The sequence below is a fragment of the Oryzias melastigma genome, linkage group LG13 (assembly GCF_002922805.2).
Source record: "Oryzias melastigma strain HK-1 linkage group LG13, ASM292280v2, whole genome shotgun sequence".
Classification (NCBI taxonomy): Eukaryota; Metazoa; Chordata; class Actinopteri; order Beloniformes; family Adrianichthyidae; genus Oryzias; species Oryzias melastigma.
The window spans coordinates 9163803-9178971 of NC_050524.1; the positions used below are offsets into that span (position 1 = coordinate 9163803).

At 37.0% G+C, this 15169-nt stretch overlaps 1 protein-coding gene and 1 long non-coding RNA gene across 3 annotated transcripts in view; one reads left to right on the forward strand and one right to left on the reverse strand.

Moving 5' to 3' along the window:
• Positions 1–15169, reverse strand: part of nbeab (neurobeachin b) — a gene marked incomplete in the record, with an annotated part of 255493 nt that overhangs the window by 119124 nt on the left and 121200 nt on the right. Inside the window, 5 exon segments of the mRNA XM_036214796.1 lie at positions 1274–1338; positions 6601–6662; positions 12384–12511; positions 13224–13331; positions 13826–13961. Coding sequence (XP_036070689.1) covers positions 1274–1338; positions 6601–6662; positions 12384–12511; positions 13224–13331; positions 13826–13961 — 499 coding nt within the window.
• On the forward strand, positions 5521–14184 carry LOC118599511. 2 transcript variants are annotated; one of them, XR_004948897.1, is made up of 2 exons: positions 5521–6278; positions 13851–14184. It is a non-coding gene; the product is annotated as an uncharacterized LOC118599511 (long non-coding RNA). The 2 variants fall into 2 exon arrangements; XR_004948896.1 differs by lacking the exon at positions 5521–6278 and adding an exon at positions 13567–13628.

A 15169-nucleotide genomic window follows, 5' to 3' on the forward strand; every position in this document is an offset into this window, starting at 1 on the left:
CTGCACCTGGAGTGAGAATGAGGGAGAGACTGATCAGGACCCCCCTCTCGTTGTGTCATTGAGGGATGTCAAAATAAAAGCTCAGATGCTCCTTATGAGGCTATTCAGCTTTTGTCAGATAGTTTGACGCTGCAATGTCTCGCCAACTTGTCATGAGGCCAAAAATATAGCTTATATGACACGAGGACACGCAGCAGGTGAAATAATCGTTTATTCGACACATTCTCCATGTATTACTTTCAGTGTACGACTTTTATAAGCTGTTACAATTAATGCGGCTCCAGACACATTTGGTTTTTATTGTATTGGTCCAAAGTGGCTCTTTCAACACTTTGGGTTGCCGACCCCTGGTCTATAAGGACAGGAATAACCGTTTTCATTTAGTTTGTTTGGTTTAGCAATTAGCTTTTGACTATATTTCATGACCGACCTTCTGCTTCTGTAAAATTACCAGCGAGGCAAATATTTTATGATATTGGGCTATAAAAATAAAATTTAATTGAATAAAAAAAATATGTTTCTAATTTGTGATGATTCAGTGACTTAAAAGTTAAAGTAAAAAAAATAAACAATGACATTTTTGTCAATTTTTGTCAGAGAATAACTGAAAATACACTTTTTTGTGGTAAATCGTGATATATATCGTTATTGTGATATAAAATAATATTGTGATATGCATTTTTTTCCCATATTGCCCAGCACTAATTGCAATATTAATTTTTAACCAGCCAGTTAAAGCATGATTTGATTGTTTAACAGCAGCTTCAAAATTATACATTTATATTAAAAGTCTTTGTATTAAAATAAGAGAAACACCACAGATCCATGGCTCCAAGTAGAAGATTAGCCTCCAGATTTGAAGCAGAGTAGGTGTACAGTTACTCAAGACTGGGAAATGATGTGTCTGTCAGCAGCACCGCGGACAGCGCCCTGTGGCCCCACTGATGCAAACTCTTTGTTCTAGGGCCAGCGGGGGACATGCAGAGAAACCCGGCTGGGGCTGGAGAGAGATACTGGGCATGCAGGAGGCAAGGCCAGATGGGTCAGCAGATGGGCAAGCAGGCTGAGCTGCCCCTGATCTGCTCTACGGAAAGTCTGGCCACACCCAACGAGAAGAGGGAGGGAGGCAGACAATGAGGGCTGCTCTCGAGCGCTGATATCCTTAACACAAATAGCAACAACAGTCTTATTTACTTTTAACCCCCAACGGAGCATTCAGGAGCTTTACAGCTAATCTGCACAGCTTTTCTACAGCATAAAAGTCATACATTACCTTCCTTCATTAATTAGTTCTATGAAAGCCAGGCCAGAATTCTTCTGAATGGAGTTTTGCCACTCCTGAAAGGAAAGATACATTACACCATGATACATAACTCCTCAAGTTCTGCTTTCCTGAGGTGCAGATGATTGATGAAGTGCTGAAAAAAAGCACAACTCCACGTTTATAACCAGGGGTTATTGCAGATGCTGTTGCTGTAAAAGACAATAGTTTACCCTAAAAAGACAAAAATAGTGATATAAACAGCAAATAAAACAATGACGAGGCTTTAATTAAAACATTTTGGACCAATCTTTCTGCAAGAGATGAAAGAGAGCCACATTTCACCATGCAAATTGCATATTTCAACTGTAATTTGGATTACATTTCATAGTTTGTAACTCAAGCATTTAGTTCACATAACCTTCCAGAAGAAAAAGTGATTTTGATTTAGAAAAAAAAAGAAAAAAAATCCCTGAAATTCTGCACCACATGTGAGACTATCCTTTCTTTCCTCTGTGAAAAGATCTGTAAACACAGGAGAGATGTAATTGTGGGATGAAACTGTATCCTCTCGCTTAAAAACAGCCCATTTCCTCTGTCCCTTACAGTGACAGATTACCGAGCGCGCTCGCTGAGTCCTGAAGTGTGCGCCTGGAAGGGATCCGAGTCATGGGCCCGAGTGCCAGCGCTTGCTGTCTCACAACATGCTCTGGAAATGATTAAAAAGCAGTTTGAGAGCGCGCCTTGCACTGTGGGAAATTCGGCTCTCCTGCAACCTCACAGAGGTGCAAATGGAAAGGGAAACAGAGAAGGCCACAGTTCAAAAGAAAAGGAAAAGCAGAAAAAAATGATTTTTAATTTATGCTCTTTTTTTTTTTACTTTTAGTATATGATAGTAACTAATAATTCAGCTTAATAGGAATATAAATCCACCTCCGAGGCCTCATGGTGACACAATGTGCCAAACGTCTACCGATAATCCTCTGAAAACTGACACTGACATTATTATGTATGGGTAAATGTTTTCATGCAAGTTGTCGAGACTGACACATACAGGTTCACACACGACTCCACAGTCTGACCCTACGTTGCTTTAAGTCGGGGAGATAGTGCTGACAAACTGCTGAGCATCTGGTCTCCAAATGTTCCCCATGACCCCCTTTTTCCTCAGCCGCAGTATCTGCCTGGGATAGGCTGTTGTTGACTTGGACAGGGATCATGTACAGCCAGCTCTCGCCGTGTTCACGTGACAAAAATAAATAGGAAAACCAATGCAGATGTTACGTTTGGGCAGTGTCAGGGAAGTGGCAGCAGGTCAGTGGAGGTATGGCATAACCCAGTCCAACCGGCTGTCTTGTCTGAGGAGCGCTTGTTGACAACTGAGATAGCACTTCAGCAGCTCTCTGCTGCTCTGACGTTTTTTTTTTTTCCTTGAGATCAGAACTCCCTGTGGAGACTGCCTTTGACGGCCAAGATTAAAAAAGTCCTCTGCTGCTGTTTGAAAGGAAATAGGCCTGACGTGCACCTCCTTAGGAAAGGAGATGTGATCCTTGATGTAAATGTACACCGTGGCCAGAATCCTGCACCTTTGGTGAGTGGGAGTTGATTTAGTTAAAAAAAAAAGTTAAGTTGTAAAGCTGCATCCACTGAGATCTTTGATTTTTGTTTGCAAACAAGTAGTTTCACTACAAAATTAAACACATAATATTCAGAAAAAATATCTAACAGGGGCGGAGCTACAGGAGACAAGGGGGGCCAGGGCCCCCCCAGAAAAAAGCTTTTTCCCACTAGTTGCTTACCAAGTAAATGCTAGTCTCATTATTGACAAAAGGTAAGACATCATCAATACAAGCTTCTTTAACTATTACAAAAAACTTTTTTTAATGAAATTTCTAGCTCTTGCATTGTTTGCGCTGACCTATAACACCCTGACCTTAGCTAAAATTGGTGATGCTTCCATGGTATAACAAAAAGAAATTCTAAATTTATTCTTATTACAGCTTTTCAGTGCTAAAACATGTAAAAATAAAAAAACTATGTGTGCACAAAAAGTGTAAAAACATCTTTGTGAAACTCTTTGCTGCAAACCCCAACAAGTGTTGCCTCAAACTCTCTTAAGTTGTATTTGTGGCTTTTGGATCAGCTCAAGGCTCCAGACATGAATACTTACATTTTCTGATGTTTTTGAACTTTATTTTACAATGAATATTGAAACATGTGTGTTAAAAAAAACAGTTTTCTAAATGCTTAAACATTTTTAAAAACACATTTTATTCATGTCATTGTAAAGTTTCAGTATGTGAATATACTTGATCTTTTAGGTTGTCTGAATTCCTTTACCACTCACTACAAAGCTTTCACAATTTTGAAGAGCTGTCCAAAACTGAGAGCCCTAATAATCTTCAAGAAGTCTCTGCAATAAACTAGTGTGCATCAGAAGTCACTAGACTGGGGAATATAGACCATAATGCATTGCGTTTCAACAATATTTGCAAAAATAAAAAAATAAAAGGATCTGTTTGAATGCTTTGCACCATTAACACTATAGTGACTCTCCTGCGCTTTTCCGTATGTTTTTGGCAAGCAAAGACTCAATCACACGTCAATGAATTTCAATGATCCTCTGTTTTAAAATGTCAAGCTCGTTCAGGACATTACTGCTTATTTTTCTGGTATTCATAAACGCCCCATAGGGAATGAATGAGAAATTGTTCAAATTCTTTGTGCACTTTAAAATTTGTGAACTTTGCAAACTTTCAGATAGACACCATTCAAACTTTTGTTTGCATTATTTCATCATGCTAGCTGTTTTAGCTAGCTCAGACATTTTTTCCAGTTGTATAGGCTAATTTGGAGTTTAGCTAATATTTTAACAAAATGCGAGTTGATTTGACAAAATTATAATTTTTTTCATTTTTATGTAATTACTATTTTTTTTTTTTTTTTTTTTTTTTTTGCAATTTAGCATTTAGCTAAATTTTTAGCATTATGCTAGATGTTTTGGCCACTTTAGAAAAATGTCCAGTTGTTTAGGATAATTTGGAATTTAGCTTTTATTTTAGCAACATACTAACTGTTTTAGACCTTTTTCTCAGTTTTTTTAGGATAATTTTGAGTTTAGCTAAAATGTTAGCATTATTCTAGCTTTTTTAGCTAGTTTAGACATTTTTCCAGTTGTATAGGCTAAGTTGGAGTTCAGCTAACATATGCTAGTTGTATTGGCTAAACTAGACATTTTTTCCATTTTTATTCAATAGTTATTTTTTTGTGGGTCAATTTGGCATTTACCTAATATTTTAGCAAGCTTTCGGCTTCAACCTTTAAAGCTTTAGCATTTTTCGGAATCAGCATCAGCATTTTCAGCCATCAGCTCTTGCATCTTCAGCAGCCCAATTCAGCTGCAGCATTCACACTAGCATTAGTGTGAATGCTGTATATCTAGTTTGTATTTATCAAGTTTTCATCATCAAAATGCATTGGATTCATGAGTACTCAATAAAATGCTCATATTTATTACATTTTTATTTCGCGAAATCTCTGATGTCATATTTTCTTTTATAAAAAAGTAGGGAGGGAATTCAGACATAGCCTTATTGTGCATGAATTCTATATTAGAGGTCTATACTTATCTTTAAAGAATTACTACACATATTTTTGCTAAAATAATAAAATAGTATTTTAATCCTTTTATTTGCCGCCTTTCTGAAGTCGCCAAATAAAATGTTTTAGTTTTATACCACCAATTACAATATTGTGGGAAGATTTGTCTATTTTTCTATCTTTGGGAAAAAATTATACATATTTCAGCATTTCATATCGCTCAACTCCCAACCCAGTGAGCAGCTCTCGACTCTTCAGAGTAATCGCTCTCCTCCCACTTTCATCTTCTTGAAATTCAGCAGGGTACTAAGCATTTGTGGTGTTTCAATCCAACCTGTCAGTGCGCAGGAGCCTTTGCTTTTATCTGCTTGGCTTTGCCGTTGTGCTCTCCACATCTGGAGGCCTTCCATCAGTAAATCTCTCTGGCTCCACTACTAGATCCCCCCCGCAACCCACCCCTATATGTTTAAGCTGTTACAAGAAACAGAACTGCTTGACCTTTTTATACAGCTGCCCAGGCTGAGGAGAGACGCACATGCGGGGCCTGCAGCCCGGGCCAGCCACATGATGACTGCTGGGATTAGTATGCATGTACAAGAAAAAGGCAGATCATTAGCACTAATTTATTCAAAAAACTGTCAGGTCACAAAACAGCGAAGGACTAAAAGGTCAACTAAATGCCCTCTTAGCTGTCTTAAAACATTAAAGCTGAATCAGGTAAAGGATGGGTCAAAGTTTGAGTGTCGGTTTTCAACGTTCAATGGAATGTCAGAGTTTTTTTAAACTGATATCATTTATATGGTAGTAATTATCAATCACGACTTCTTAAATCTTATTAGCTGGTAATAGGAGTTGATTGATAGTGGAAAATGCCGAACTAGGAGCAAAGGTAATGGCTCACGTTTGTTTGAAAAGCTGTAGACTTCAAGCTGCATAGTCCATTTTCAAGGTCTTATGGCCTGATCAATATCTCAGCCTGGGTTTCATCCCCAGAGCCCCTAATGGCAGAAACCTCTGGAGCCTCAGTAATGCTATCAGTGGGCGGTGGGGGAGGACTTAAGACAGCATGCTGACACTCTCATCTGCTATAAATCCTAGAGCTGGAAAGAAAAAATAACTTCTTACAGACTCTTCAGAGGAAAAAAAAAAAGGGGGACCCATCACTAGAACAGCAATAACTCACTGCCTGCTGCCCCGTTTATGAACATTTTTAGGGAGAAGCCTCTGAATAATGAGCTCCGTGTAATACAGGCTGAGCTCCCTGCTGAAGACCCTTCTGGACAGAGGATACCACAGAGCGCACACAGTGGCAATCCACCTCTTCAAGTCTTCGGCCCTGCAGACTGGATTCACAAAGAGGCACCAAGTAATGGCTTCCTTATGGGCTCCTGACGCAAGACTGATGGGCTGACAGAAGGTATGTTAAATATCTCCTGTTCTAACTGCTACATTGGGGCTCTGACCTTCTCTAAAACATGGACTTAACAAGGGATTCAGAGGGTCAGCTTAGAGGTGATCAGTCACTAGCAGGACTGCATGAGGTGGGGCTTGATCTCTGGAAGAAGGCTTGGGATTAAACCTGTTGGGTGTAGCAAGGAAGAGGCGGAATTCTTGAAGCTCCATTAGGGAAGAAGATTTTACAAGAAGAAAATGGAGCAATATCCCAGACAAGATCAGATATACTTGAAAAAACAACAATAAAATATTAAAAATAGTTAAAAATAACAAGAAAGACTTACCTGAGAACAAAGCAGCATGACAAGCTCCACCACGGAGGTGCTTGACTTCATGCACACTAAACCTTAGGGAAAGAAAAATGTATTTTTAATAATATAATTTATTGAACCAGTTCTCAGAAAAAACACTTTAAAATACAAATAAAATATTTTAATTTGTGCCTACATTTTGCAAAAAAACTGCACCAAATACAGTGAGTATCTGACACCACTTCTACTTCGCCAAAAGATATTCACAGCTTCTTCCCAGTCTCCATTTAGGAGAGTGGAAGACATCAAACTCGACAACTCTCTAATGAAACATGGGCAGGTGTGAAAAGCTCATTTGTAGAAACAAAGCCTGAAACTGCTCTGATATTCTGCACCTTCCTGCTGCACCTAGTGAGAATTGTGAGAGGTGCAATCAGCAGCCAAAGCGACTCTGTAAGACTAATTACAGGCTGTAGGAGTGAAACTGGATGGCACACAGCTGCTAACATTTCATGAATGACAGGGTGTCAATCAGGGGCGAGAAAAAATATATTCAGTTTTAAGAAAGATTTTTTTTTAGAAACAAGTTCTTCTATATTTTAGGGAAGACAAGTGTCCATGGCCAAGGACACTTCCAATCATTTTCTCAAGACACTGAGCTGAAAAATTATATTTTTTAAGCATGGCTGCTCTTGCCTTTAGTAATATTTGCATATAAAACACTGGAATTAAAATAAATGACAAAATAATTTTTAAAAACACCTTAATTACTAGTTTATGGAGATGTATGCTGCATACAGTTACAAAAAAAGTTGATCTTTGTTCTAATTATTCCAGGCATTAAAACAAAACAAAATTTTAAAAAAGTTGTTTTTACTTCTTTTTCCGTTAAAATGTTATTAAGAACTACAAAAGTGAAGAATTATAGCTCTAATTGACTTTGTTGTTTGCTTTGCCTTTTCTGACGACAGTGGAAGTTTCTTTAGAGTATCCAAATATTTTTTTTGACAGTTGGAAGTGCTCACAGCAGTAGCACCAGAGCAGTTTCTACCCTCCGTCTTCAGATGGAACCATACAATGTTATTTTGCAAATTTGTTGAATTCCCAACATTTTTAATTTTGGGTCTGACAGAACTTATACACCACATGACTTTTATTCAAAGCTAAGTGAACATCTACACTGAGTAGGACCAGTATATGACATAATCTGCAAGGTCTGTTTGTGCGCTCTTCAGAAAATGTTAGAGTGAAAACGCCCCGCATTTAGTTCTGCTTGTTACTTTTACTTTAATTATATACATTTTTAATATATTTAACATATTTTTTATTGATAATTTTAAATTAATAAAATGATTCAGATTCGTTTATGGATCTTAATTGATGCATCTGAAAATCATTTTTTTATCCCCCAAACTCTAATATATATATACACATATATATATATATGTATATACATTTTTTAAACTAATAAACTCAATAAATTCAGGTTAAGAGTGCAAAGGAATATTAAATAGCAGAAAATTACTATTAGTCGTGTCTTAATTCCGCGGTTTCTTAAAAAGTTAGCATAAAAATATAATTAAACAAAAGTGAGCCGCGGTGTAAAAAGTTTTCATTCTTAAGATGCAACAAAAGAAGCCTTTTCTGATGGGTGCATTATCTTGCCGTGTTGTCCTTTCTGTTTATGAGCAGAGAGAGTCCTGGGGAACATATAAATACTCTGAGAGGATGTGACCCCTCTCTTGTTCACAGAGTGCCACTATTGACCCCTTGTTATAGCAGTGACATGCAGAGTCATAAGTCAGTCCAGTGTGACACGGGAGTCAGGTGGCCATCTGACCCTGGTCTTGTGCTCGTAGACAAACTAGATGCATTTCCATTTAAACACAGCCTGCCAGTCCTTTCCTGTAAACAGCGCCGGGTTGAGGCGCAGGTGAATGTGGCATTGTAGGGTGATGTGACAGCAGGCTGGGCCACTTGGGGGACAGTGAGGAGCCGGCAGCGGCCATCACAACGGCAGCAGTGTTCGTACGCGGCAGTCACCCACCGACTCCAAGAGTGAAGCTCAGAGTGCACTCAACATAATTGCTGCAATGACCACATGCCAGAGAAGGGGTTGAAGGAACAGGGTGAGGGAAAGGGGCACACGGGGCACAAGAGGGCTTGACCCCGGGCAATCTAAAGGGTGATGGATGGCTGGTAATTACTGGTAAATGGAGCGCCTTTGCACTGCAGCACAGTATTTCAACTGTGTGCCTGGGAAGTACCAGGAAGCAAAGCAGAGAGAGGAACAGGAGAGCGAAAGAAGCTGTAGAAATAAAAAAACAGATAATCTGAAGTGGCTAACTAAAGCTATACATTCTATGAGAGCAAAAAAAGCAGATCTGTGTGCTTGGACTCTTTAGAAATCTTGTGTACAGTCAGTGTCAGAGAGCACATTTTACAAACCCAGACAAGGTTAAGCATGTCTGGTGAAGAGCTCTGAGGATCCAGCTGTCTATCTGTGACCTTGTTTGTGAGGTTACAGTCTGCAGCTCCACATCAGCTCAGGTTGTCAGCTTGGTCAGTCCGCTGACAGACACTGAGTGAAAGGGTAACAGACATATTCACACTTGTCAAGGGCATTGTACCTGATTTTTTTCCCCTCAATCTTGACATTTAAGCAGGTTTCCACAGGCACTCATATGTATGGCATCATCACAAGCTAACATATTGCATGAAACTAATCTTGGAAGAAAACTGTCCTGATGTTGAGGTCTAAACAATATCACAATTATTTTTTGGTAATGTTGATTTAGTATATATATATATATATATGCACAAACAACATTTGGCCGGCACAATAAGTTGAAAATGGACCGTCACGGTATATATATATACATGTATCTATACACTCTCACACACATATACATACATATATATATATATATATGTATATATATATATATATATATATGTATATATATATATATATATATATGTATATATATATATATATATATATATATATATACACACACACATGCACACCCCCACACACATATATATGCACAAACCACATTAGGCCGGCACAATAAGTTAAAAATTTACCGCCATTGCGGTGTCAGGCCAGTGCGGTATGCATACCGCAAAAGAAGGCATAAGTGGCGATAAGAGGTCTCTGGTTGCGAAAGTACTAAACTATCTCTTTGTAGTCAAGAATCCAATAAAGCCCAATGGTATGGATCGCTTTATGTCATTGACTAATTACTGGAGCCATTAAATGTCAGATGCCCACCTTCGATATAGTGCGGGAGTATGAAAAAAAGTATGTATATATATATATATATATATATATATATATATATATATATATATATATAAAACTTATAGAAAAACTATATACATACATATATACATATATATTTTCTATATATATATATATATATATATATATATATTAACATTGATATATATTAATAATTACTTTACGTTAAAACTAAAATGTAAATAATTTTTACTAATGCATCTACATGTGGTAGAATTTAATACATTTATTGCAATAACCTACGGAACAACTTTGTTCCAGGATAAATCGTGTCAAAACTCCTTCTTCCTGATTTATGTTCACAGCATAAAATGATCATGCAGACTTCACAAACTACAAGTGGTTGAGCTTACTTGCACAGAAAATACTTTGGCAACGAGAGAAAGCAAAAATAGCATTTTGCTTGCGAGACAAGACCGTCAAGGCCACACGCTTCCATTTGCAGCAAAGACAAGTAGAGAAGGAGGCATGCATATTGGCTGCAGTGACAGTCTGCTCTTGTGAAAATAACCTAATGCAGGCATATGGAATAAAGTACAGAGGACACAAAAGCAGACATGGAGTCCTTGAGGTTAGGCACGAGTGCGTCTACGAGATGCTGCCAACGTGAGGTCTGAAGATATTACGGCGAATCTTCACAGCCACAAGGAATGAGTCTACAGACTGGAGTGGAGTGAAGAAGCATGGCTCAAATTTGTAGAAGCGCTGCTAAAGCATTCACCTCTTTTTCAATAATTGATTATGAAGCTGCACCAAAGGAAAATAACTGAAGTCATGGAAGTCAAAGAGATCTATTATTTTTTAACAGATCAATTTTCCTTAAATTAATTTGCAAAGCTACAGGTGTTTTTTGGGTTCCGCGGGGTCTTAAGAAGTCTTGAAAGAATTGAATTTATGAATTTTGAAATAATACCTTAAAAAGCCTCAAAAAGTTGTGAATTTTTATACCTGGGTCTTAAAATGTGTGCTGTTTGAAACTTCTCAGTTTCACATTTCTTGTCAGAAATGTCAATTTTCAACCACGATTATTTTGATCAAATAAAGGAAGTAAACAGCGACATTATGCACCAACACACTGGTTTAAAAAAGAAGAAAAAATTAGAAGTGGACTAAATCATCACAGCACAGACCACAAACAACAAGATAAAAAGCTACAATTTTGATCATAAAATGGAATTAAATGAATAAAATGGGAAATAACGAATAAAATGGGAAATAGGCAGAGCAATTGGTCTTAATTTTGATATGCATGGTTTAAAAAGTCTGAAATTTCTCTTCAGAACTCGTAGGAACTCTGTTATTGTGACTTAATTATTTCTGAGGCCATGTCTTCAGCAAATTTTATACAAACACAGATAATTTGAGTTGCTTATTATATTGAACAGGCAGCAATTTAATCATAAGTAAAAAGGGCCAAAGCTGTAAAATGTTTAAATTAGTTTTTTTTGGGACCAATGCAAAAAATAAAGAATATTTTTCAACTGTTTTAGAGTCTGAACAGAAATAATTATAATTAAGTTTAATTTAATTTTATTTTATGACAGATTATAAGTTTTACTTATAAGTTACGTGTAACCATGATAAGCACAAAACATTAGATTCATTCAGATATTTTTTAGAATCTAAAGGTTTCCTTTGATAAAAGAGGAAATTTATCATAAGCAGATTAGCAATATGGCCTTTGTAAACAAGGGTCGCACTTTATATGTTAATGAATCTAACTTCACAATCTAACTTATTGTCCTAATAAATGTTTTACCAACACCATATAAACACATTTAAAAAATCTTTGTTAATGTGTTAATAAAGCTTAATAAGGAATCTTATTATAAAGCGTTACACAAATTTTTAACCAAAATTATTGTCTATTTCTTATTTGATGACCAAAAGTTTGTATGGAAAAAATGCAACATTAAATCTGCATATGAAAAGTTAGAAATGATTCACGATTAAGTGCTCTCTGTAAACTTGTACATTTAAACCATGCGAACAGGAAATGACACAAATAGTTCAGAAGTACAAAACACTGCAGTTTTCATTTCAGAAACAAATATCTTCTTGTTTGGACCTTAAGGATCTGAAGGTCAAGTAGCCACAGATTGTTGTTTGTAACAGCTCATAACGTAATTTAGCCAATCACAATCAGGAAAACGTACACACAGATATGGTTGCATTTTACTGATTTAATGACAGGAACTTGTGGGCCGGTAGAAATTTCAATGGGGCCTGACTTTGGACACGCCTGGATGTAAAAATATGTTGGGAATTAAAATTATTATGACACTGAAATTTTTTAAATTAGCATTCTACTGACAATTGACAGCACTGGTTAAGGAACTAAAGTTAGGACAATTTGTCGGAAGTAATAAGGGGCAGATTTTTTTTTGCTTAATTTATATCGTAAACAAGGTATCTTGAGAGATTGTTTAAGTTTACATGGAAAGATTTAGAACTTTATTGCAAAATAGTGAGTGTTTAAATTTACTGATGTGTGAATGCTCATCTGTACCTTCTATAAGCAGCTCTTGTCCATGGCTGCCCAGCAAAGTGCGGGACAGAAAAGGCGCAAAGTCCACAAAGATTTCCCTCAGAAGCGGCGCCACTTTCTCCAAGGCTCTTTCTAGCTTTGTAGTGATGCTGTCAAAGAGAAAACAAAAGTCAGAACAAGTTAAAGCTTTCAGAGATAGAGTTTGACACTTCTTCTGACAGACGGAGGAACGCTGTGCTAACAGATAAGAGCAGATGGTGCACAGCCAGGCTGGTAAAATATCCTAATGACTGCTGAAGGTGACCAAGACTTATTATAGGTGCAAACCAAGTGAGGGATCTATGCTGCTGCACCACAATGTCAGCAATTTAGAATTGTTCAAAGCTTTGTGAAAAACCCCTCAGCAGCTGCTTGCATGATGGCGCGATGTGTTACCAGAACTGCAAGCGAGATCACAGTTGTTCAGCTCTGCGGAGGATGCTCCATATCTCCCTACATGCTCACTACATGCCTGACATTATCGAAGCAGACTCAGGAAAAGACAGGCATTCAACTCAAGACTCGGATATCAACAGAGATACAGTTCCAGCTGCAGTGTATCTTTGTGCTACAGTGTGAACACAGAGATAAAAAAACAAAAAACGTGGAGAAGTGTTCCTTGTTTTTCCTGCTGCGATGGACAGAAAGCAGTAGGAAAGAGAAAAGCCAAGAGACGAGTGGAAGGCATGAAACAGGATTTTGCATCAAAGAGGAGTAATATGCCTTGCAGCAACACAAGGAAACATAGCAGAGGCATGGCAGAAGAGCTAAAAAAAAAAAAAACAGAATGCACGTCTATGCGACTAACAGAGATGTCCTTGCCTAAGACACTGGCCTGCATCTCTGGAGACTGCCGGGGAGCTAAAGGGTTTGACTTCAGGAGGTGTCAGTCTGTTACACAACCGATTGAGGTCTGTTTCACTAAAGGCACTGAAATGAAAAAAAGGAAAAACCAAAAAGGAAAAACAACATAGCTGACTATTTGAGTAGCCAGAACCCTAAAATCATAACACAACATGGAGCAATTTGAAGCGAAGTAAAACCCAACCCTAGACTAAATATAAGTTTAACTTCAGTCAGTCAGCAATGCAGTGAGAAACAACCATCATAGCCTTTACACTGACACTAAATGATGTCAGTTACCGCTGCCATAGCAACCAAATCTGTAGCCCTGTAGCTACGCACACTGGCGTTCTGAGAAAATCTGGATTGGAGAAAGACCAGGGAGTAGGCATAAAGACATGCTAAGAACTATTAAACCAACACAGAGAGATGACATAGAAACAATCACAAAAGTGCATACTATTTTTTTTAATGTATACATTTAGGGATGTGCAAATTATCTAACAAAGACGATTAAAAATAAAATCTCATAAAAATGTATTTTGTGCTGAGTAAAGGAGCTCATGATATAAATATTATACCTCATGCTCTCTACTGTGTCCTCAGGCATGGGGGCCACCTTTTGCACGGCTGGAAGGTTTTTACTGGTCGCTCCATTGACGAAACTGGAGGAAGAGGAGGAGGAGGCAGAAGACGCAGAGGCCGCCTCGGCGACTCCTGCGGGAAGACAAAGAATGCAATAATACTGAATGCAGATAAACATTTAAGACGCATGGAAGTTAGAAAATAATTCATTGAATCTAAAGTGTTAAACTTAATGATACGATGGAATTAATTATGTTTGGAAAGAATTTAAATTTGGGAAATTGACAGATACCAAACTGGTACAGTGTGTCAAAATGTAAGATGATTATTGAATAAAAAGTTAAATTATCTCTTATATGTCACTTTTTTCTGGTAGTAAAAGGATTTTTTTACGGTTAAGCCTTCGAATTTATTCCCAGCCATGAAAAAAGAAGCGGTTTGATGCATCAATAGGGGTCAAAGGGCTGAAAAAAATGCATTTTCAAATCAAATCAATCTTATTTATAAAGCTTTTTCCCAACACGTACAGCTCAAAGTGCTTCACATTAAAAATATTTCCAAATTTAAAAGCCAAAAAGCAAGACAAAAATAATCATTTAAAAAAAGTTAAAACATACAATGCCCCCCCACCAGCCCTACACACAACACAGTAAAGCATAAAATGAGACACTAACTAAATGTTGCATTACCTGTGATAATACTAGTGCGAATGCTTTTTGCTGTAGAGTCAGTGAAGATGCTGAAGGTTTTTGCTGAAAATGGTGACGCAATTTACTTTAATTGCTGAAGAAATTTGCTGAAAATGCATAACTATTTGCTAAATTATTGGAAATTTTGTTAAAGAACTATGAAAGAGCACTGAAGTTGACCTAAATTTCACTAAAATTGCTTTAAAAAACTCTAAATTAGCCTAAAAACCCCAGTAGATAATAAAAGAGCCAAAAACTTTTGTAGAATATAATCTAAACTCCAAATTAGCATAAAAAACTTCAGTAGATGCCAAATTAGCCCCCAAAAAGCTAGCACATTGCCTAAATACTAGCTAAACTCCAAAATAGCCTCAAATTCCTCAGTAAACTAAATTAGCCTTAAAAAAAACTCAAGTAAATAACAAATTAGTAAAAAACGTTTGCATGTTGCTAAAACATTAGATAAACTCAACACTTTTTGAAAATTACTATAAAAAAAATAAAAAAATAGCCATGAAAATGTTTAAAGGCTTGTTGCTAATCTACATACAATTTTTAAATTTGAAGACTTTCTTATTTATTTCCTATGGGGCATATTTTGCTTAATATTTCAAAAACTATAAAGTTTATGAATATTGAAAATACAAGCAG